The sequence below is a fragment of the Coregonus clupeaformis genome, chromosome 20 (genome assembly GCF_020615455.1).
Source record: "Coregonus clupeaformis isolate EN_2021a chromosome 20, ASM2061545v1, whole genome shotgun sequence".
NCBI lineage: Eukaryota > Metazoa > Chordata > Actinopteri > Salmoniformes > Salmonidae > Coregonus > Coregonus clupeaformis.
The window spans coordinates 23,572,613-23,593,713 of NC_059211.1; the positions used below are offsets into that span (position 1 = coordinate 23,572,613).

General features: G+C 44.9%; 1 protein-coding gene across 1 annotated transcript; it reads right to left on the reverse strand.

Moving 5' to 3' along the window:
• Nucleotides 1-728: 728 nt before the first annotated feature.
• Nucleotides 729-20,624, reverse strand: LOC121532894 (cadherin-24-like). Its single transcript, XM_041838692.2, has 14 exons — nt 20,548-20,624; nt 17,459-17,753; nt 17,217-17,336; nt 15,031-15,198; nt 9,509-9,690; nt 8,166-8,422; nt 7,903-8,039; nt 7,610-7,731; nt 5,904-6,021; nt 5,315-5,623; nt 3,390-3,582; nt 2,802-3,243; nt 1,770-2,650; nt 729-732 (listed from the first exon to the last, which is right to left on the reverse strand). The coding sequence occupies exons 2-14, from the start codon at nt 17,739-17,741 to the stop codon at nt 729-731; spliced, it is 3,216 nt and encodes a 1,071-aa protein (XP_041694626.2). The 5' UTR covers nt 17,742-17,753; nt 20,548-20,624.
• Nucleotides 20,625-21,101: the final 477 nt, after the last annotated feature.

Below are 21,101 nucleotides of genomic sequence, written 5' to 3' on the forward strand. Positions count from 1 at the left end.
CATATCAACTGTACATAGTCGTGGTCATAATTTTCCTCATTATGTATTCTATTTGACATTAGTTTTGATATCAATGTTCAATTCTCAACTCTTATGTTTTATAGTTTATGCACGGTTAGTTTCTCTAATTTATCCTTAGACTATTCATTCATAGTTTTAATTTACTCCTCTTTCTCATTGTCCTCTCTTCTTCCTATAAGCCCCAGGACAATCTCCACACCTCATTTTCTACCCAAAGAGCTAAGGATTGTTTGTCAGATGGTTGGATTTAATTTCCCTTTGTGATCACAGAGAGGGCTGGTGGGACAAACAAATATCAGTTTGGCCAAGGCTCCCAGTCTCTGCTAAATGTAGTCGTCACACAGTAATCGAAAGTAACATTGTTATCACTAATAGCTCATTCTAAAAGCAATGCGTCTTTGCAGTAGTAGTAGAAATGAGCCATACAGTGTTTGCAAATCAGATTATCTGGATCTTTTGGGGGAAATATTGATTGGTGGTCATATTAATCATTCTTTAGTTAAATTATTCATAGTATAGTCAACAGTAAGATTGCGTGTATATGCTTTCCCAATTCCATGTCAGGTTTTGAAGAAAGAGCAAGCTTGTGCAGTAGGAAGGGTTGCAAAGATTAAATCAAGACTAGAATATCACTACTGCCCACCATGAATATACCTGCCCTAAAATCAATAAACAGGTTTATATTGCACATAATGTTTATATCTGAACTATCTGGGGGAAATAACATGTCACAAGAGACATATTCAACACCAACCATTTAATCACTACAAATTAGGGATGTCATTTTTCTTATTCAGTGAGTGAAATAATGACAGTGTTACTCATAAAGGGACACTTTCTTGGTTTATGTGAAATCCTCCACTGAATAATCGCCACATTGCAGAAGTTGATATTTACAATATGCACATAATCATGTCGCTATAGTAGAAAACATATTATACTTTTTACAAGGCTCCTTTCTTCAAGGATGTATTATCTCAGGTCTGTGTGCAAATTGCATAGTATTTCATAGAATTTACTACTGTGATTATAATTACTGGGAATTACACTACATAGCCTGGTTGGCTATTCAATTCTGAGGAGCTCCCTCCTGATTGTGACTTAACATAGCACCTGTATACTAGAGTGTCTACTGAGATGTTATCATCAGAACAGCTTCCATTTGACAGGATGTAATGTGTACAGATTATTTTGTCATCCCTATATATTCACATTAGCTTCATGTATCGTTGTGTGCATTACGCAAGTGTGATTTTTAAAATTGGTTCAATTCAGTTTAAATGATACATTTGGGAACACAGTGTTCTGAGTGAGAGTGCCCCTATTAAACTATCAATATTAAATACCACAATTCCATTACATTTTTCATGAGGCCTATTTTCCAACAATGCAGCTTTCAGGGCTGGGAATCAATATTTCAGAAAGTGAATTTTTCATAACTTTAGCTTAGAAATCTTAAGTGAATTATTCATATCAGTTACAAGGGCGGTCTAAAAGTGACAGATTTTATATGCTCTTTAATAAACACAGAAGGGTGAGTTCATGAGGTGTGCTGAATGCATCCTCTGGAATGTCTCGGCTGTGCTGCATTGCCAACGAGCAGGAAGTTTAGTCATTGAACAGAACTTTCTCTCTGAAGTTGTGCATAACACCCCGTATTGCTTTTAAATTGCATCCGTTGCAGTGTTTCTCTCCTCGCCAAACTCCTATTCAGTATCTTTGATTCGCAGGTTCTCTAAAAATCCCACCTTGAGATCTCTTTCCCTTCACCCACATTCTCTGTTTTGCTCGTCACATTGACAACCAAACTCTGGCTTCCATCTCCTACCAGTGTCTCCTCCTCCACTGATCTTCTCTCACACTTCTTTTCTTGTTCTCTCTCTTCGATTATCTTCACTAGCCTATGGAACTTCTTGTCCAACTCGTCTACTGCTTCCCTCACTCTCTCCTCCTCCCTCTCTCCCTCGCTCTCCAGTGAGCTCAGCGACCCCGCCCGAGAGTCCCCCCCCTCAAACTCATAGGTCTGCAGTGAGTCGTAAGGTGGCTGGGATAGGTCAAAGGTCACCTGGTCCAGACGGTGCTTCAGGAACTCCTCCATCCTCACAGGCAGGGAGGAGTTACAGTTAGCCCCACCCCCTTCCCTGTCAGCCACCAGTCCCCTCCCACAGCCCCACCCCCTGCTGTATCCCAGCATGCCTCCAGAAACGGGCAGTAGCTGTGGGGTCAGGTCCCTCCTACCCAGCGCATACATATTCAGGAATTCTGCACTGCCTGGATACAAAGTAGTCCCGGTCACAGGTATCCCTCCACTGCCCTGGTTTAGTGAACCCACAATGCTGTATGTTGAGTCCCCCAGTAGATTAGTGTGGGTGTGATTAGTATTTATCTGGCTAACACCAACAGTGTCTTCATTCTTCTCTGAGCTGGGAAGAGTAGAGGAATCTGTATCGTCTACTGCAGAGCTGGAGGCTCCGGTGGTGGTGGTGGTCTGGGAGGGAGAGAGATCTGGCTTGTTCTCCTGCTGCTCTGATGAAGAGATGCTGCTGCTGTGACTCTGAGAGGATGAGCCATTTGGGACAGAATAGTTCAGAACCAGTGCTTCATCTGTCAGTACAGACTCAGGCTGTGTCTGGGGAGGAAATACACAATTTTATGAGGAATATCAAATACTTTAAAAGGAAAAATTGTCTGAGAGAGATCGACCAAAATAACATTGAGACAGCTGAGGTTGATAATAACAACATTGTTACACCCATTATATATAAAAGTTAATATCTGACTCTGATTGGTCCCTGCTCTGGATGCAGCTGCTGCTGGGTGTCAGCGTTGGTCTCCCTGCCTCCCTCTCTTTCTGTGGGTCTGCTGTCAGCCACCCAGCTCTCTGGTCCATCTCTGCTGGGGCACCATGGCTCAGCAGGGTTGAGATGAATCGCCTCAGGCTCCAGTAGATCAAAGGTGCCCTGGTTCTGGATGACTAGAGAATTATTATCCATGTGATTGCAAGGAAGCCCATAGGTTCCCATTAGTTTGGCCAGCTGCAGACCTGACTGGAATGGAGTGGGCCCCTCGTGAAAGTCTCTGAGGACAGGCAGGGTGTGAATGTTGTAGCAGAGGTGTCCGTACAAAGGGGCTGAGCCTGGACGCTGTGGGTCCGCAGCAGAGTGTGGGGTCCGGCGCCAGCTGTACGTCCTGGCCCTGGCCTGATTCTGCTGGGTGTACCATCTGTTGGAAGAGAACAGCATAAGGCAGAGGAACACACACACAGACACATCTGCACGCCCACACTCCCTCACACACGGCACATGTCACAAACACACGGCCACACGCACACGAACACCCACACTACACAAACCAACTTCACATCTCACATGTTCCTGCTGTCCTGCATGCGTTGTACTCTGTGTAAGCTCTGGAGCGCGGTGATGTCAAAGGCAGCAGTGTCTGCCTCCCCTCCCCCTTCGTCATCGTAGGTAATGATGTTCTCCCTCACATCATCCTCCTCAAATGGGTAGTGGGAGTCTTGCTTCTGATGCCGCAGAGACAGAGACAGAGCACACACCACTGGGGGAGAGAGAGAGAGGCACATCATTGTAAATACCACACACGGGATACTGACCAACTGACCGACATACATACAGTGGTGTGAAAAAGTGTTTGCCCCCTTCCTGATTTCTTATTTGTTTGCATGTTTGTCACACTTAAATGTTTCAGATCATCAAATACATTTAAATATTAGTCAAAGATAACACAAGTAAACACAAAATGCAGTTTTGAAATGAAGGTTGTTATTATTAAGGGAAAACAAAATCCAAACCCACATGGCCCTGTGTGAAAAAGTGATTGCCCCCTACAACCTAATAACTGGTTGGGCCACCCTTAGCAGCAACAACTGCAATCAAGCGTTTGCGATAACTTAAAGAGTCTTTTACAGCGCTGTGGAGGAATTTTGGCCCACTCATCTTTGCAGAATTGTTGTAATTCAGCCACATTGGAGGGTTTTCGAGCATGAACTGCCTTTTTAAGGTCATGCCACAGCATCTCAATAGGATTCAGGTCAGGACTTTGACTAGGCCACTCCAAAGTCTTCATTTTGTTTTTCTTCAGCCATTCAGAGGTGGACTTGCTGGTGTGTTTTGGATCATTGTCCTGCTGCAGAACTCAAGTTCGCTTCAGCTTGAGGTCACGAACAGATGGTCGGACATTCTCCTTCAGGATTTTTTGGTAGACAGCAGAATTCATGGTTCCATTTATCACAGCAACTCTTCCAGGTCCTGAAGCAGCAAAACAGGCCCAGACCATCACACTACCACCACCATATTTTACTGTTGGTATGATGTTCTTTTTCTGAAATGCGGTGTTACTTTTACGCCATATCTAATGGGACACACACCTTCCAAAAAGTTCAACTTTTGTCTCGTCAGTCCACAGAGTATTTTCCTAAAGGTCTTGGGGATCATCAAGATGTTTTCTGGTAAAAATAAGACGAGCCTTAATGTTGTTTTTGCTCAGCAGTGGTTTTCGTCTTGGAACTCTGCCATGCAGGCCATTTTTTCCCAATCTCTTTCTTATGGCGGAGTCATGAACACTGAGCTTAACTGAGGCAAGTGAGGCCTGCAGCTCTTTGGATGTTGTTGTGGGGTCTTTTGTGACCTCTTGGATGAGTCGTCGCTGCGCTCTTGGGGTAATTTTGGTCAGCCGGCCACTCCTGGGAAGGTTCACCACTGTTCCATGTTTTCGCCATTTGTGGATAATGGCTCTCACTGTGGTTCGCTGGAGTCCCAAAGCTTTAGAAATGGCTTTATAACCTTTTCCAGACTGATGGATCTCAATTACTTTCTTTCTCATTTGTTCCTGAATTTCTTTGGATCTCAGCATGATGTCTAGCTTTTGAGGATATTTTGGTCTACTTCACTTTGTCAGGCAGGTCCTATTTAAGTGATTCCTTGATTGAGAACAGGTGAGGCAGTAATCAGGCCTGGGTGTGGCTAGAGGAATTGAACTCGGGTGTGATAAACCACAGTTGAGTTGTGTTATAACAGGGGGGGCAAACACTTTTTCACACAGGGCCATGTAGGTTTGGATTTTGTTTTCCTTTAATAATAACAACCTTCATTTCAAAACTGCATTTTGTGTTTACTTGTGTTATCTTTGACTAATATTGAAATGTGTTTGATGATCTGAAACATTTAAGTGTGACAAACATGCAAACAAATAACAAATCAGGAAGGGGGCAAACATTTTTTCACACCACTGTACATGTAATATACATCAGACAGTAGTCCTCCAGTCTTACCTAGCAGCGTAGTGACACAGGCCAGCAGGGCCAGCAGGGTGACCATACTGAAGATGAGTGATGGAGAGGCGGAGGGCAGGGGCAGACATATCGTCTCTCTCTCCCAGCCCCTGTCCCTCTGTCTCCCCCTCTCCTCGGCCCGCATGCCCCCTCTCAGACAGGGACACACGGTCACGGTGACTGTCCCAGTGTTGGTGAGGCCGGACGCGCCATCCCGCAGCACAATGGGCACGTGCAGGGTGAGGAGGGAGGAGGAGAAGTCAGGGAGGGGCTGCAGGGCCGACTGGAGAACCAGGCTGGCTGTGGCACCTGGGATTAAATAAGACAATAACACCAGAAACTCAAGTCAGTCATCAGGTCACTTGTACATGAATGCCATTCTCCAGATATACGTCATAATATGAATTTCAGTTCAATTCAACAGGCCTATATCGTTACTGTAAGATGCAGGCGCACTGTCATCAAGCATGTAAAAAAAACAAGCATGTTGTCATTGATAATCCAGTTGCAGAATTTCTGATTTGACATGCATAAGAGGGTTGAGGAGGGTGACCGCTTGACATAGAGGTTGAACATAGCTAGAATGCACCTCCACTTTCCATGATGGTGAGGTTTAGAGCAGAGCTGGACTCTGGAGGGATGCTGAAGTGGATGGTGGCGTCCTGACCTCCCTGGTCCCTATCCACTGCCCTCACCACCTGAACAACCTGGGAGACAGAGCAGAGAGAGGAGAACCTCTATTGGACCTCACAAGCTAGGTTTCCATCCAATTGGCGACAGATTTTCATGCAAATATTCAAATATCCGCATTTTCCCACCAGAGATGTGATTCCATCAAATTGACTTGTTGCTGATAAAAGTCTGTGCGTGATGCATAGACATTAAAACCAGTAGATAGAGATAGCGCTGACGTCATCCACATATTCCTATGGAAAACATATTCCACAGATAGAACACTGAATCAGATGTTTCAACAGATGTATAAATCTGAAGCGTCCGGTTGGCATTTTCACTCACTACCAAATATGGCCCAGTGGCCGGCAGTGGGAGAAGATGGAGCGAGATGTATTTTGGCAATTCTGTCATTCTGCAAATTCTCTCATCATTGAAACATTTGATCTCAATACAGTTTTCTGTTCCCAAAACGATAATCTGTAGTGGACTAAGGTTTGTATACTTTACCCTTTTCCAAAGTCTCAATTTTTTTTATTGCTTAGAAGGAGTGCAAGGGCGAATTTAGTTATTGCACACGTGCACTTCACAGAGTAGGCATTTCCTAACGGAAATATGCAAATACATGCTAGAACGTGCCAAAAAGATCTCGCTAGCTCGTGCTTGGCTCGGCCCACCTCCTTGCTTGTTTTGCCCTCTATGATTAATTTGCTTCCATTGGAAAAGACAGGCTGTGGTCCATCTTGGGTTAAAAATCTTTGATATTGCTGAATGGGGTTGAATGGCACCAAAAAAATCATGGTGAAAGTGACCATAACTAGCAAAGGATCATGGTCGATGTAGTTGTTTTCATCCTGCCTGAGAGAGTTAACTGGGAACCTCCTTGTAGCCTACCAGCCCATGATTGGACAAATATAGTAGTCAGAATGGATCACTATTTCATTAAATATCTCGATTTGTAGCGAACTTGAAAATAATTCACCGTGGGGATCGAATTTGATCATGATAAACTAATTTTAGAGGCCAAAATGGGCGTCCATTTTTTGAGGGCTTTGGCCGTTCTGGTGATCGTAATTTATATAGGCTTTCTAGGGCAGACCAGAGCTTTTGGCACCGCTAGGTAGCTACCACTGAGGTATAATAAGAACAGTTGCTACGCAGTAGCCGACCAGCAGAGCTCGTGACTTCACGCTCCAGACCGGAGTTTACCGACAAATTTGCGGTTTCCATCAGGCCTGTCATAAAAATTGTATCCGACATGTATTTTAATCGCATAAAAAGGTTGGATGGAAACCTGGTTACAGTCACACAACTCAGTCACACAACTCAGTCACACAACTCAGCCAAATGGCATTGGAGAAAAATTACTCTGGAGAAACGGGACTCATTACACCAATAAGGTGAAGAAGAGAAACAGAAACAGTGACTCAATTGATCTTGAGTCAATTTCATAAAAGGAGACAATAAAAGGAATAGGAGAGTCTTCAAAGACTTCTAAAAATAATTGTCCTGAAGGTTGAAGTCAGAAATTAGCATTATGGTTATCAGCATGCAGGGCTATAGATAGACAGACTGATAAAGTGCAGTGTCAGAGTTATGTGTGTAAGTGTTAGAAGCACTGACCTGTCCAGGGGTACTGGAGTCACACACAGACGTTGTGTACTGCCTGTCCAACTCTGGTGCATTATCATTCTGGTCCAGTGTCTCTATGGCAACCACAACCCTGGTCACAAGGTTGGGATTGTCTGGAAAAGGAAAGGAGTGCCTGGTGAGTTTAACTTCAACTTCATCACAGCATTTCACAGCCATCACCAGGGCTACAATGAGTGATATGAGGGAAAACTTGACTCTGTACTAAGCCAGAGCGCTTGTATTGCCTGTGGGCAGCTGAGGCTGAGAGGACTGGAACCTCATACCTCTCTGTGTGGCGATGACAGTGATATTATGCCATTGCTCGCGCTCCCGGTCCAACTCCATCACCGTAGTGATAAGGCCGCTGTCAGAAGCAATACGGAACAGAGCCTCCAGGTCAGACTGGGGATCAATGGAGTACCTGAAAGAGAGCGACAGGGGGGAGAGAAGGAGGGGGAGAGAGAATAGTTTGAGTAAAGAAAATGTGAGTGAGTGACAGGCAGACAGACTGACGGACTGACTGGCTGACTAAGTGAGTGTAGCCTACCTGATGTTGGTGCTTTGTCCTGTGTCTGGGTCAACAGCAGATACTCGGCCCACGCTGCAGACAGAAGGACAGTTCTCAGACACATCCAGACGGTAACGGGACCGGGAGAAGCGGGGGGGCTCGTCTGCGTTGAGGACCATGACCCATACGGTTGCACGGTCCTTAAAGGGACCTTTCCTTAGGAACCGAGCATCCACCACGGGGTTCACAACTTCCACTGAGAACGAGAATGAACTGCGACTCTCATAGTCCAGCAACTGAGGAGAGAAATACAGCCAATTATGTTTTACTATACTTTTCTTTAACAATTTTTGTCTATTATTTATCTCTCTCCTTTGCTTCTTCTCTATCTCCCTCCCTAACTCGAACACTCTCTTGCTCCCCCTCTTTTCATCATGCCCTTTTCCTACCCTTGTTCCATAATTATTTCACTCCCACATTCACTAATCATTACCTCATTCTATCTCATACTCTCACCCTTGTCTCACAAACTTTGTTAAATGGAGCTTGCGATGCCCCATGTACTCGACACAACACTGAAAAAAACACAGGCTCACAGCCTATTTTCCAGTTGGTGATTTAAATTCAACTGCTAGTCAGAATCTTTCATTTTTGTATTAGTTGTGCAAACAGTCCATGGTATTTGAATCCCTTTTTGTCTATTGCTTATTTTCAAGCCACCCATGGTGAGATAATGCTTTGTTTGAGATAATTAAAGGAATTCTCCGGTACTTTTGTATACTTTTTAGCCAGTAGCTTAGAAAGTAGCACTCACAAGCCAATATTGGTCCCCCAAAAATGGCGTACTACGTCACATATCTTCTCTCTCGCTCTGCTGTGTGTGCATCTTGCTAGCTGTCACTCATATGGCGAGGGGCTGAAGCTCATTGGTTGAACTCAAATTGCTTGGGATCTGGCACACGTGGGGGAAAATGGCGCAGCACAGCGTCAAGAAAAAAAGTTGCTTTCAAACTAGGGATTTTCGTGGTCAAAAGCGAGAGGTTTTAAAAATACAATGTTCCAGAGCATATCTTTAAATTTGCAGTATTCGTGCAATCACACAACAGGAATGCAAGGGAAAACTGTTAAATTACTGTTTCCAGACCAAATATTTATTCAAAGCATCCTATTACCAGGCCTGACTATGGCTGACTGAAGTCTCCACAGGCAACACTGTCGTGCTGTTTTATATGTTTTTCACTGAATTAACTTCCTGGTAAGAGTGCCTTGGAGGAGCTATGCTTAGTTTAATCCTCATTTTACGCCATTGTGGATGTTTTTGACTTGAGTCTGATTAAGAGCTACGTACAGTATTCATCTGGTCTCCCTTATTTATTTCTCACCTTGTTTAGTACAATGACAGCTTCTTGGTCTCTTCCGGTGATGTTAAATGTGTCCCCCTCCTCTCCGTCCAGGATGGTATATTCCAGCATGGCATTATCTCCCAGATCAGCATCTGTTGCTGAGAGGCGACCCACCTCCACCCCTGGTGCTGCCAGCTCAGAGATAGAGAATGACCAGGCACCTAGAGAGAGAGAGAGAGAGAGCGAGAGAGAGACTAAACATATAATTTAGATCATAATAATAAATAATAATAATATGCCATTTAGCAGACGCTTTTATCCAAAGCGACTTACAGTCATGCGTGCATACATTTTTTTGGTGTATGGGTGGTCCCGGGGCTCGAACCCACTACCTTGGCGTTACAAGCGCCGTGCTCTACCAGCTGAGCTACAGAGGACCACATCATAAAATGATGAAGTAGTCATCCAGTAGTCCTCAGGGAAAATGTTTACAGTAATGATGAAAACCAAATTACAAATGTTTCTATGGGCGTCTTATAGCCTAGGAAATGGCAGCCAAAGTGCAGTAGTCTGTGACATCAGGGTTTGGCAGTTGCCTGGCTCCAGTGTCGTAAAGTACTGAGGTAAATATACACTGCTCAAAAAAATAAAGGGAACACTAAAATAACACATCCTAGATCTGAATGAATGAAATAATCTTATTAAATACTTTTTTCTTTACATAGTTGAATGTGCTGACAACAAAATCACACAAAAATTATCAATGGTAATCAGATTTTTTAACCCACGGAGGTCTGGATTTGGAGTCACCCTCAAAATTAAAGTGGAAAACCACACTACAGGCTGATCCAACTTTGATGTAATGTCCTTAAAACAAGTCAAAATGAAGCTCAGTAGTGTGTGTGGCCTCCACGTGCCTGTATGATCTCCCTACAACGCCTGGGCATGCTCCTGATGAGGTGGCGGATGGTCTCCTGAGGGATCTCCTCCCAGACCTGGACTAAAGCATCCGCCAACTCCTGGACAGTCTGTGGTGCAACGTGGCGTTGGTGGATGGAGCGAGACATGATGTCCCAGATGTGCTCAATTGGATTTAGGTCTGGGGAACGGGCGGGCCAGTCCATAGCATCAATGCCTTCCTCTTGCAGGAACTGCTGACACACTCCAGCCACATGAGGTCTAGCATTGTCTTGCATTAGGAGGAACCCAGGGCCAACCGCACCAGCATATGGTCTCACAAGGGGTCTGAGCATCTCATCTCGGTACCTAATGGCAGTCAGGCTACCTCTGGCGAGCACATGGAGGGCTGTGCGGCCCCCCAAAGAAATGCCACCCCACACCATGACTGACCCACCGCCAAACCGGTCATGCTGGAGGATGTTGCAGGCAGCAGAACGTTCTCACGGCATCTCCAGACTCTGTCACGTCTGTCACATGTGCTCAGTGTGAACCTGCTTTCATCTGTGAAGAGCACAGGGCGCCAGTGGCGAATTTGCCAATCTTGGTGTTCTCTGGCAAATGCCAAACGTCCTGCACGGTGTTGGGCTGTAAGCACAACCCCCACCTGTGGACGTCGGGCCCTCATACCACCCTCATGGAGTCTGTTTCTGACCGTTTGAGCAGACACATGCACATTTGTGGCCTGCTGGAGGTCATTTTGCAGGGCTCTGGCAGTGCTCCTCCTGCTCCTCCTTGCACAAAGGCGGAGGTAGCGGTCCTGCTGCTGGGTTGTTGCCCTCCTACGGCCTCCTCCACGTCTCCTGATGTACTGGCCTGTCTCCTGGTAGCGCCTCCATGCTCTGGACACTACGCTGACAGACACAGCAAACCTTCTTGCCACAGCTCGCATTGATGTGCCATCCTGGATGAGCTGCACTACCTGAGCCACTTGTGTGGGTTGTAGACTCCGTCTCATGCTACCACTAGAGTGAAAGCACCGCCAGCATTCAAAAGTGACCAAAACATCAGCCAGGAAGCATAGGAACTGAGAAGTGGTCTGTGGTCACCACCTGCAGAACCACTTCTTTATTGGGGGTGTCTTGCTAATTGCCTATAATTTCCACCTGTTGTCTATTCCATTTGCACAACAGCATGTGACATTTATTGTCAATCAGTGTTGCTTCCTAAGTGGACAGTTTGATTTCACAGAAGTGTGATTGACTTGGAGTTACATTGTGTTGTTTAAGTGTTCCCTTAATTTTTTTGAGCAGTGTACTTTAAAGTACTACTTAAGTCGTTTCTTGGGGTACAGTGGCTTGCGAAAGTATTCACCCCCCTTGGCATTTTTGGGGGTTTGTATCATTTCATTTACACAACATGCCTACCACTTTGAAGATGCAAAATCTTTTTTATTGTGAAACAAACAAGAAATTAGACAAAAAAACAGAACACTTAAGCGTGCATAACTATTCACCCCCCCAAAGTCAATACTTTGTAGGGCCACCTTTTGCAGCAATTATAGCTGCAAGTCTCTTGGGGTATGTCTCTATAAGCTTGGCACATCTAGCCACTGTGATTTTTGCCCATTCTCCAAGGCAAAACTGCTCCAGCTCATTCAAGTTGGATGGGTTCCGCTGGTGTACAGCAATCTTTAAGTCATACCACAGATTCTCAATTGGATTGAGGTCTGGGCTTTGACTAGGCCATTCCAAGACATTTAAATGTTTCCCTTAAACCACTCAAGTGTTGCTTTAGCAGTATGCTTAGGGTCATTGTCCTGCTGGAAGGTGTACCTCCGTCCCAGTCTCAAATCTCTGGAAGACTGAAACAGGTTTCCCTCAAGAATTTCCCTGTATTTAGCGCCATCCATCATTCCTTCAATTCTGACCAGTTTCCCAGTCCCTGACAATAAAAAACATCCCCCCAGCATGATGCTGCCACCACCATGCTTCACTGTGGGGGATGGTGTTCTCGGGGTGATGAGGGGTGTTGGGTTTGCGCCAGACATAGCGTTTTCCTTGATGGCCAAAAAGCTCAATTTTAGTCTCATCTGACCAGAGTACCTTATCCATATGTATGGAGAATCTCACACATGCCTTTTGGCGAACATCAAACGTGTTTGCTTCTTTTTTTCTTCAAGCAATTGCTTTTTTCTGGCCACTTTTCCGTGAAGCCCAGCTCTGTGGAGTGTACTGCTTAAAGTGGTCCTATGGACAGATACTCCAATCTCTGCCTTGGAGCTTTGCAGCTCCTTCAGGGTTATCTTTGGTCTCTTTGTTGCCTCTGATTGATGCCCTCCTTGCCTGGTCCGTGAGTTTTGGTGGGCGGCCCTCTCTTGGCAGGTTTGTTGTGGTGCCATATTCTTTCAATTTTTTAATAATGGATATAATGGTGCTCTGTGGGATGTTCAAAATTGTGGATATTTTTTTATAAGCCAACCCTGATCTGTACTTCTCCACAACTTTGTCCCTGACCTGTTTGGAGAGCTCCTTGGTCTTCATGGTGCCGCTTGCTTTGTGGTGCCCCTTGCTTAGGGATGTTGCAGACTCTGGGGCCTATCAGAACAGGTGTATATATACTGAGATCATGTGACACTTAGATTGCACACAGGTGGACTTTATTTAACTAATTATGTGACTTCTGAAGGTAATTGGTTGCACCAGATCTTATTTAGGGGCTTCATAGCAAAGGGGGTGAATACGTACGTACGCACCACTTTTACGTTATTTATTTTTTAGAATTATTTGAAACAAGTAATTTTTTTCATTTCACTTCACCAATTTGGACTATTTTGTGTATGTCCATTACATGAAATCCAAATAAAAATCAATTTAAATTACAGGTTGTAATGCAACAAAATAGGAAAAACGCCAAGTGGGATGAATACTTTTGCAAGGCACTGTATCTGTAGTTTACTATTTATATTTTTGACAACTTTTACTCCACTACATTCCTAAAGACAATATGTACTTTTTACTCCCATTCATTTTTCTGACACCCAAAAGTACTCATTACATTTCGAATGCTCAGGAGGACAGCAATAGGGTCCATGTCACGATCGTTGATGAACGGGTCAGACCAAGGCGCAGCGTGAAATGCATACATGTTTATTGAACTGAATAAACATACAAAAGACAACGAAACGTGACGTCGGAAGGCTATCCACTAACAAGCCCAAACTCACCGAAAACAAACAAGATCCCACAACACAGGCAGGAAAACTGGCTGCCTAAGTATGATCCCCAATCAGAGACAACGAGCGACAGCTGCCTCTGATTGGGAATCACACCCGGCCAAACATAGAAATACAAACATAGAATCCCCACATAGAAAAACACACAAATGATATTCACACCCTGACCAAACTAACTAGAGTTCTATAGGTCAGGGCGTGACAGTCCAATTCACTAACCTATCAATATAACACGATGTCAACCCTACTGCCTCTGATCTGGCGGACTCACTAAACACAAATAAAGAGGGGGAAGAGTGACGGGACAGCAAGAAAGGAGAGGGAAAGTGATAAAAATAGGAACACAGTATAGAGGAATGTATTGTGTCTCAGAGCGTTATATTCGGCAGTGATTTTATTGTCTATTGGAGCAGAAACGACTGAACTTTAGATGAAATATTAATAGAATAGAATGTAGAAGCGCTTGGATAAGAAAAGACTGACATTATCTCTCACTGTTTTCCATGAAGGGCTAGCTTAGTGCTGTTGAGAAACCTAAAAGAGCAATCTCAAGATGTTATTAATTCAGATTGATGACAATTATATAATAATGATGCTGAAGACGATGGTGATGATAATGGTGAGAAGGAGGAGGAGGAAGAGGAAAGCAGCTCATTCATGGTATTTATTAATTAGTTTGCAATGATGAAAAAAGAGCCACATGCGCATATCAAGCAACACACCCTAAAATTAAAGCACAGTCTCTTCTCACAGCTGTTGCTGTTACGGTTTCGGCCGAGGCTGCTCCTCCTCCTGGTTTGGGCAGGCTTCGGCGGTCGTCGTCCCCGGAGTACTAGCTGCCACCGATCTATGTTTCATGTTCGTTTGGTTTTGTCTTGATGTTGTACACCTGTGTCTTGTTAGTCCTCGTTAGTGTCCTATTAAGTTCTCGTTGTGTGTGTTTGTCTTTGTGTGTGATTGCTCTTCTGTTTCGTGTTGGAGCTACGTACTTCCCTCCAGTGTTTTGGAGAGGTTTTTCGCACATGTTAGTGCGCCGTTTGTTTGACGCCTGTGTGCGCCGTTATTTCGCCTTCGGGCTTATTGTGCTTATTTTCTACGTGAATATTGCACTAAAGTCTTTTGGACTGAGCTTCTGCGTCCTGCGCTTGATTCATGCACCACACCCACCTTCAGCACCCCTTGACAGTTGCGTGACACAACCCTGGCAGAGAAGACCCTAAAGGTGCTCTTAGCAGCAGAGAGATCATTGCACCATCACAAGTGCCACATTACAAGGCATTTCATCACTCTAATCACACACACGCACACATGCATGCATACACACACACACACACACACACACACACACACACACACACGAATGGAGCGTTACTAGGCTGTAATACATGACATATGCCAATAACAAAACAGTAACAGTAATGTTGCTCACTCTTTCTGAAGTGAGGGGGGTTGTCGTTGACATCACTCAGCCTTACAGTGACTGTGGTCGTCCCTGACATCCCCCCCAGGTGCCCCCCCATGTCTTTGGCCTCAAGGACGACCAGATATGTGTCCTGACTCTCCCTGTCCATGTCAGTTACAGCAGTACGTAGGACACCTGGCAGAGAGGACGAGGAGAGGACAGAGGACAGTAAATTACCACATGACGCATTGCAATGACAATGATCACAGCTGAAGGGGCAAGCAGACTGCACCAGGATGAGTAATCTGCTTTAATGTCACATATTGCTATGTCACAATTGCTATGTCACAAGCCTTTATGTACATAGAATACCTGTGGACTGTCTATGGCTGTACATACAGACCACAGAAGTACACAATATGGTATCTTTACAGATCACAGGGCATACTGTAGTCTGTTCATCATCATGGTTACCATATGGCTAACATGGACAGTGACTTCGGAAAGTATTCAGACCCCTTGACCTTTTCCACATTTTGTTACTTTACAGCAGGACTGCCCAACCCTGTTCCTGGAGAGCTACCGTCCTGTAGGTTTTTGCTCCAACCCTAATCTAGCACACCTGATTCTAAGAATTAGCATGTTGATAAGATGAATCAGGTTAGTAACACCTGGGGTTGGAGCGAAAACCTACAGGAGGGTAGCTATCCAGGAACAGGGTTGGGCAACCCTGCTTTACAGCCTTATTCTAAAATTGATTAAATAAATACAAATCCTCATCAATCTACAAACCATACCCCATAATGACAAAGTGAAAACAGGTTTTTAGAAATGTTTGGAAAAAAACAGAAATACCTTATTTACATAAGTATTCAGACCCTTTGCTATGAGACTTGAAATTGAGCTCAGGTGCATCCTGTTTCCATTGATCTTCCTTGAGATATTTCTACAACTTGATTGGAGTTCACCTGTGGTAAATTCAATTGATTGGACATGATTTGGAAAGGCACACACCTGTCTATATAATGTCCCACAGTTGACAGTGCATGTCAGTGCAAAAACCAAGCCATGAGGTCGAAGGTATTGTCCGTAGAGCTCCGAGACAGGACTGTGTCGAGGCACAGATCTGGGTAAGGGTATCAAAAAATGTCTGCAGCATTGAAGGTCCCCAAGAACACAGTGGCCTCCATTCTTAAATGGAAGAAGTTTGGTACCACCAAGACTCTTCCTAGAGCTGGCCGCCCGGCCAAACTGAGCAATCGCGGGAGAAGGGCCTTGGTCAGGGAGGTGACCAAGAACCCGATGGTCACTCTGCCAGAGCTCCAGAGTTCCTCTGTGGAGATGGGAGAACCTTCCAGAAGGACAACCATCTCTGCAGCACTCCACCAATCAGGTTTTTATGGTAGAGTGGCCAGACGGAAGCCACTCCTCAGTAAAAGGCTCATGACAGCCCGCTTGGAGTTTGCCAAAAGGCACCTAAAGACTCTCAGACCATGAGAAACAAGATTATCTGGTCTGATGAAACCAAGATTGAACTCTTTGGCCTGAATGCCAAGCGTCACATCTGGAGGAAACCTGGAACCATCCCTATGGTGAAGCATGGTGGTGGCAGCATCATGCTGTGGGGATGTTTTTCATCGGCAGGGACTGGGAGACTAGTCAGGATCAAGGGAAAGATGAATGAAGTACAGAGAGATCCTTGATGAAAACCTGCTCCAGAGCACTCAGGACCTCAGACTGGGGTGAAGGTTCACCTTCCAACAGGACAACGACCCTAAGCACACAGCCAAGACAACGCAGGAGTGGCTTCGTGACAAGTCTCTGAATGTCCTTGAGTGGCCCAGCCAGAGCCCGGACTTGAACCCAATCTAACATCTCTGGTGAGACCTGAAAATAGCTGTGCAACAACGCTCCCAATCCAACCTGACAGAGCTTGAGAGGATCTGCAGAGAAGAATGGGAGAAACTCCCCAAATACAGGTGTGCCAAGCTTGTAGCATCATACCCAAGAATGCTCGAGGCTGTAATCGCTTCAACAAAGGTGCTTCAACAAAGTATTGAGTAAAGGGTCTGAATACTTATGTAAATGTAATATTTCAGTTTTAAAATGTTTAGAATAAGGCTGTAACGTAACTGTGGAAAAAGTCAAGGGGTCTGAATACTTTCCGAATGCACTGTAGCTTGATAGGAGTGTGTATTATAGGCCCACCAGACCTGTCTGAGGATCCACAGAGAAATACTGCTGGCCCTGGGTCACAGCATACACCAGCCTGGCACTGTTACCATACGTAGGGTCATCTGCATCCGTGGCTGTCACCTGGATTATGGATGTACCTGTTAGAGAGAGATGGAGTGGTGAGACTACAGGAATGACAAATAAGCCCTTGAGACAGCCTGACTAGACTGTAATGTAAATCACAGATCAGGGCTGGAGTCCTGTCAGTCACGTATAGTACCTATATTGGCCATCTCGGGCACGGTGGCGGTGTATGGCTCGTCCTGGAAGACAGGTGGGTTGTCATTGATGTCCTGAACTCTAATGATGAATGTGGACGAGGGTTCGAGGGCGCGGCCTGTCTGGCGGTCGGTTGCTGTAGCAATCAAGCGGTACTGGTCCTTGTCCTCTCGATCCAGGGACTTGGTGACGTGGATGTTGCCTGTGTTCCCATCGATGACAAACACAGACCCCACCCCCTCTCCTTCTAATATGTACTTAGTACGCCCATCGCCCCTGTCCATATCTGTGTGCAGCTGAAGGAGATGGGTATAGACAGAAAAATAAAGTCATAAAAGTAATCTATGGATTCTGCTGGATGGATTGAGCCTAGCTTAATGAGTGACTTTTGTTCTCTCTGCTCTATTCTCTAAAAGGCCAGGGTTTATAGTTTAACTGATGCTTTTGACATATTGTCTCCGAGCCACCACTGACACAGACAATGCATCCCTCATTAGCACCATTTATCATCGACCTAAACAAAAACATGTGATTGTAAAATGAGCGATTGAATCAAGCTCAAGATGTGGTATTCAGTAAGTGTGAATTGAATGGCACCAGGTGTGAAGGGGACAGAGGGGAGCTGAATGAGTACTGATGCGTACAGCTAATTAACTCATTGGACCAAGCAGGCCACTGGGGGATTGTTAGGGGGTGAAAGCACATGACTGTGGACAGTGGCCCCAAATGTCCTGCTCACACATGCAGAACACTGACAGCCGAAAGTGTCCATCTGCATGTGTCGCTCTTTCTGTCTTCTATTCTGTTCTGTCCATCTGTCTGTTTCTGAATCCATCTGTTTGCTTGTCTCTGTATCGCCCCTTAACTTTGTTTTTCTGTCACCCTTTCTCTCTCTCTCTCTCTGGGAACGTGCCTCTCTCTCTGACAGTCCATCTGCATATCTGTTCCTCTCTCTCTCTCTTTCTTCCTCTGTCTCTCTATCTGTCTCTGTGTGTCTGCCCATGTTACTTTGCAGTAAACAGTGCTTGCTTGTTCAGTATTTAATGGCAGTTGTGGGATATTACAGGGAGCTGGTTGGGTAAAAGGCCAGACACACAGAAATAGAAAGCTAAAGGGATTACTCAGCCTTCATCACACAGGGAAGGCTTTCTGACCAGGAACCTTCACATCTCACTCCCCTTAAGGCACATCTGCACATGTTCATAATCCACTAGGCTTATTCACATCACATCCTTTCCTCTGCTCCGCTGCGGACCCTCCGTTACAGACCAACACAACCTCTGTCTTAAACCACAACCCATTATTTTAACTATAGTAAGCAGCATGGGTTGTTTGATATTTACTGAGCAATATACTGCAGGTTTTTACATTAATATGGACACAGCTTTGTGGTCAAACTGTGGTTATTATATTTTTCACATGATAATTAAATTCAAGACAAGCAATAGGCAAGGAACATTATGAATATTATTATGTCACATAAGCCTGGAGAGAGCAAGAGCGAAAGAGTATTATGGCCCCTAGGCCTTAAATCACATAGATGTGCATTTCTTCTTCCCAAGAATACCAAAGCGGTGCATAAACACATTGGTATACATGTCAACTGTAATTCATAAACCGCAGGTGTATACAGCCGTAATACACAAGTGTCTCTGTGTGCGAGTGTGTGTGCGTGTGTATGATATGTGTGTTAGAGAGGGAGCAAGAAAAAGAGGGAAGCTGTGTGTGTGTATGTAGTTGAGTGTGCAGTTAGGGATTAAAGAAACACATGATAACACACAGTAAGAAATGCTAGATGAGGGAGTAGGGGGTTTATTTTCTCCAACACCCCCCTCCTCTTCTTCCTCCTTAAATCTGCTTTTATTCGGGTCCCACGCATCACCACCAGAGACATCTTTGTCATTCTTCCATCTCACTCGCCTAACCCCCCCACCCTCTCTCTCACCAACCCATACCCCCTACTCTCAATCTAATTGCTAGCTCAGTCCTGCTGTGCATCAGTCGCCATTGCAAAATGTTTTCTCTGCGGGGTTGAAACTTATCCAATCCATAAAAACAAAACAGTGGAGGGGAATTATTTTTTGAAATGATCTCTGATGGAATTCCCAGAGGGCTACTTGTCTTTCCCCATCCTGTTGTCACTCTCCCCACTCTCTTTCATTTCACTTTTCTCTCCTCCTCGCTTACAGTATTGCAAGGATCTTCAGTCTATCTTCTGCTTGTTGATTTTCTCCTCCTGAAAATGTCTCATTCATTGCCATCACGTACTGTATCTTACCCCACTCAATGTTTACTATCAATGTCTTTCAAACAGCATAGAACATACACTCTAATCATGTGTGTGAGTCTGAGCGTTGATGTATGTATGAAACTATCAAACTCTCTTAAAGCCCTACAAGCTGCAACCAAAAAAAAACTCCTCCCTATGCGATTTCCCGTATGACATCATAGCTATCTCAAGCCCAGAATCAGACTTGTGCACTAACTACAACTAGAAAGAGTATCATGTCTCCATCGCTGGACTACCATCCCTCCCTGACTGTATCAATACCAGGCAGAGAGGAAGATGAAACGTTTATATGGTATACACAGTGTTGGTTGATGAGGCTCCAAACTGTGGTGTCATAATAAAGTATGCTGCTGCTACTGTGGCTGGCAGAGTTCCCTGTTAGCGTTACAGCTAATATAATCCACATACACATTCAAGCTGCCAGCAGCTGCATTAACAGCCCAGCGCTTTGCCTGTGAAGTGCTACAAGTAACCTCCCAGGATCTAGATGGATCAGGTGCGAACTGGTTTAAAACATCTTCAATCATCTCATCATCAGACTGGTTGAACACTGACTTCCTGTCAGCTCTGTGGTGTTGTTGGTGTGGTGCGACCTTGTTGGTGTGGTGCGACCTACCGTACAAACTGACTATCCTTAGTGAACTACAGTATGTCTGACTAGTAGAGTACTGTATCATCATGCTGTTGTTCTAGGAATAACTGAACCAAAGCTACAAGTATGAACATTTTCATAACACTGAAATCACACTGTACTTTTAATGACATACAGTATATGAGCATTTGTTGTGATGAGGCCTTACCCGTCCGATGAGCACTGGTTCTGGTCCTCTGTACTCCTCTATCACAAAGAACTGGTTCCACTGCCAGCTCCGCCTACGACGAGAGCGAGGCCCCTCCCCTGTTAGAGTTATCCCCACCCCCTCTGCCTGAGACACCAAGCTCCGCCTAGAGATGCTCTTTGGAAGAACTCTGGACTCTGGATGGAAGTCAGTCTGGAGTTTCAAATGATGGCTTGGGTCTCCATTGGGATCTGCCTCCAGTGACTGAGTGTGAACATTATACCCATTATCCACAGCTTCACTCTTGGATGTAATTACATTCAAAGTGGTGTGAAGGGTAAAGGCAGTTTGGGTTGATATCTGTACCAGTTCATCCAGGCCATTCTTTCCTTTTTCTGTTAATCCAGGAGCCAGTGGGATGTGGGTGGTCATAAGACCCTCAGCATTCTCACCATGATTCACTAGAGAGACATTGTTTTCTCCAGCGCTCGGATCTGTTAGGGCTTCCTGAATGTTCTGAACTGGAATTGGTAAACTAACAGTTAGTGAGCTCTCTCCTCGCTGCTCCTCCCACA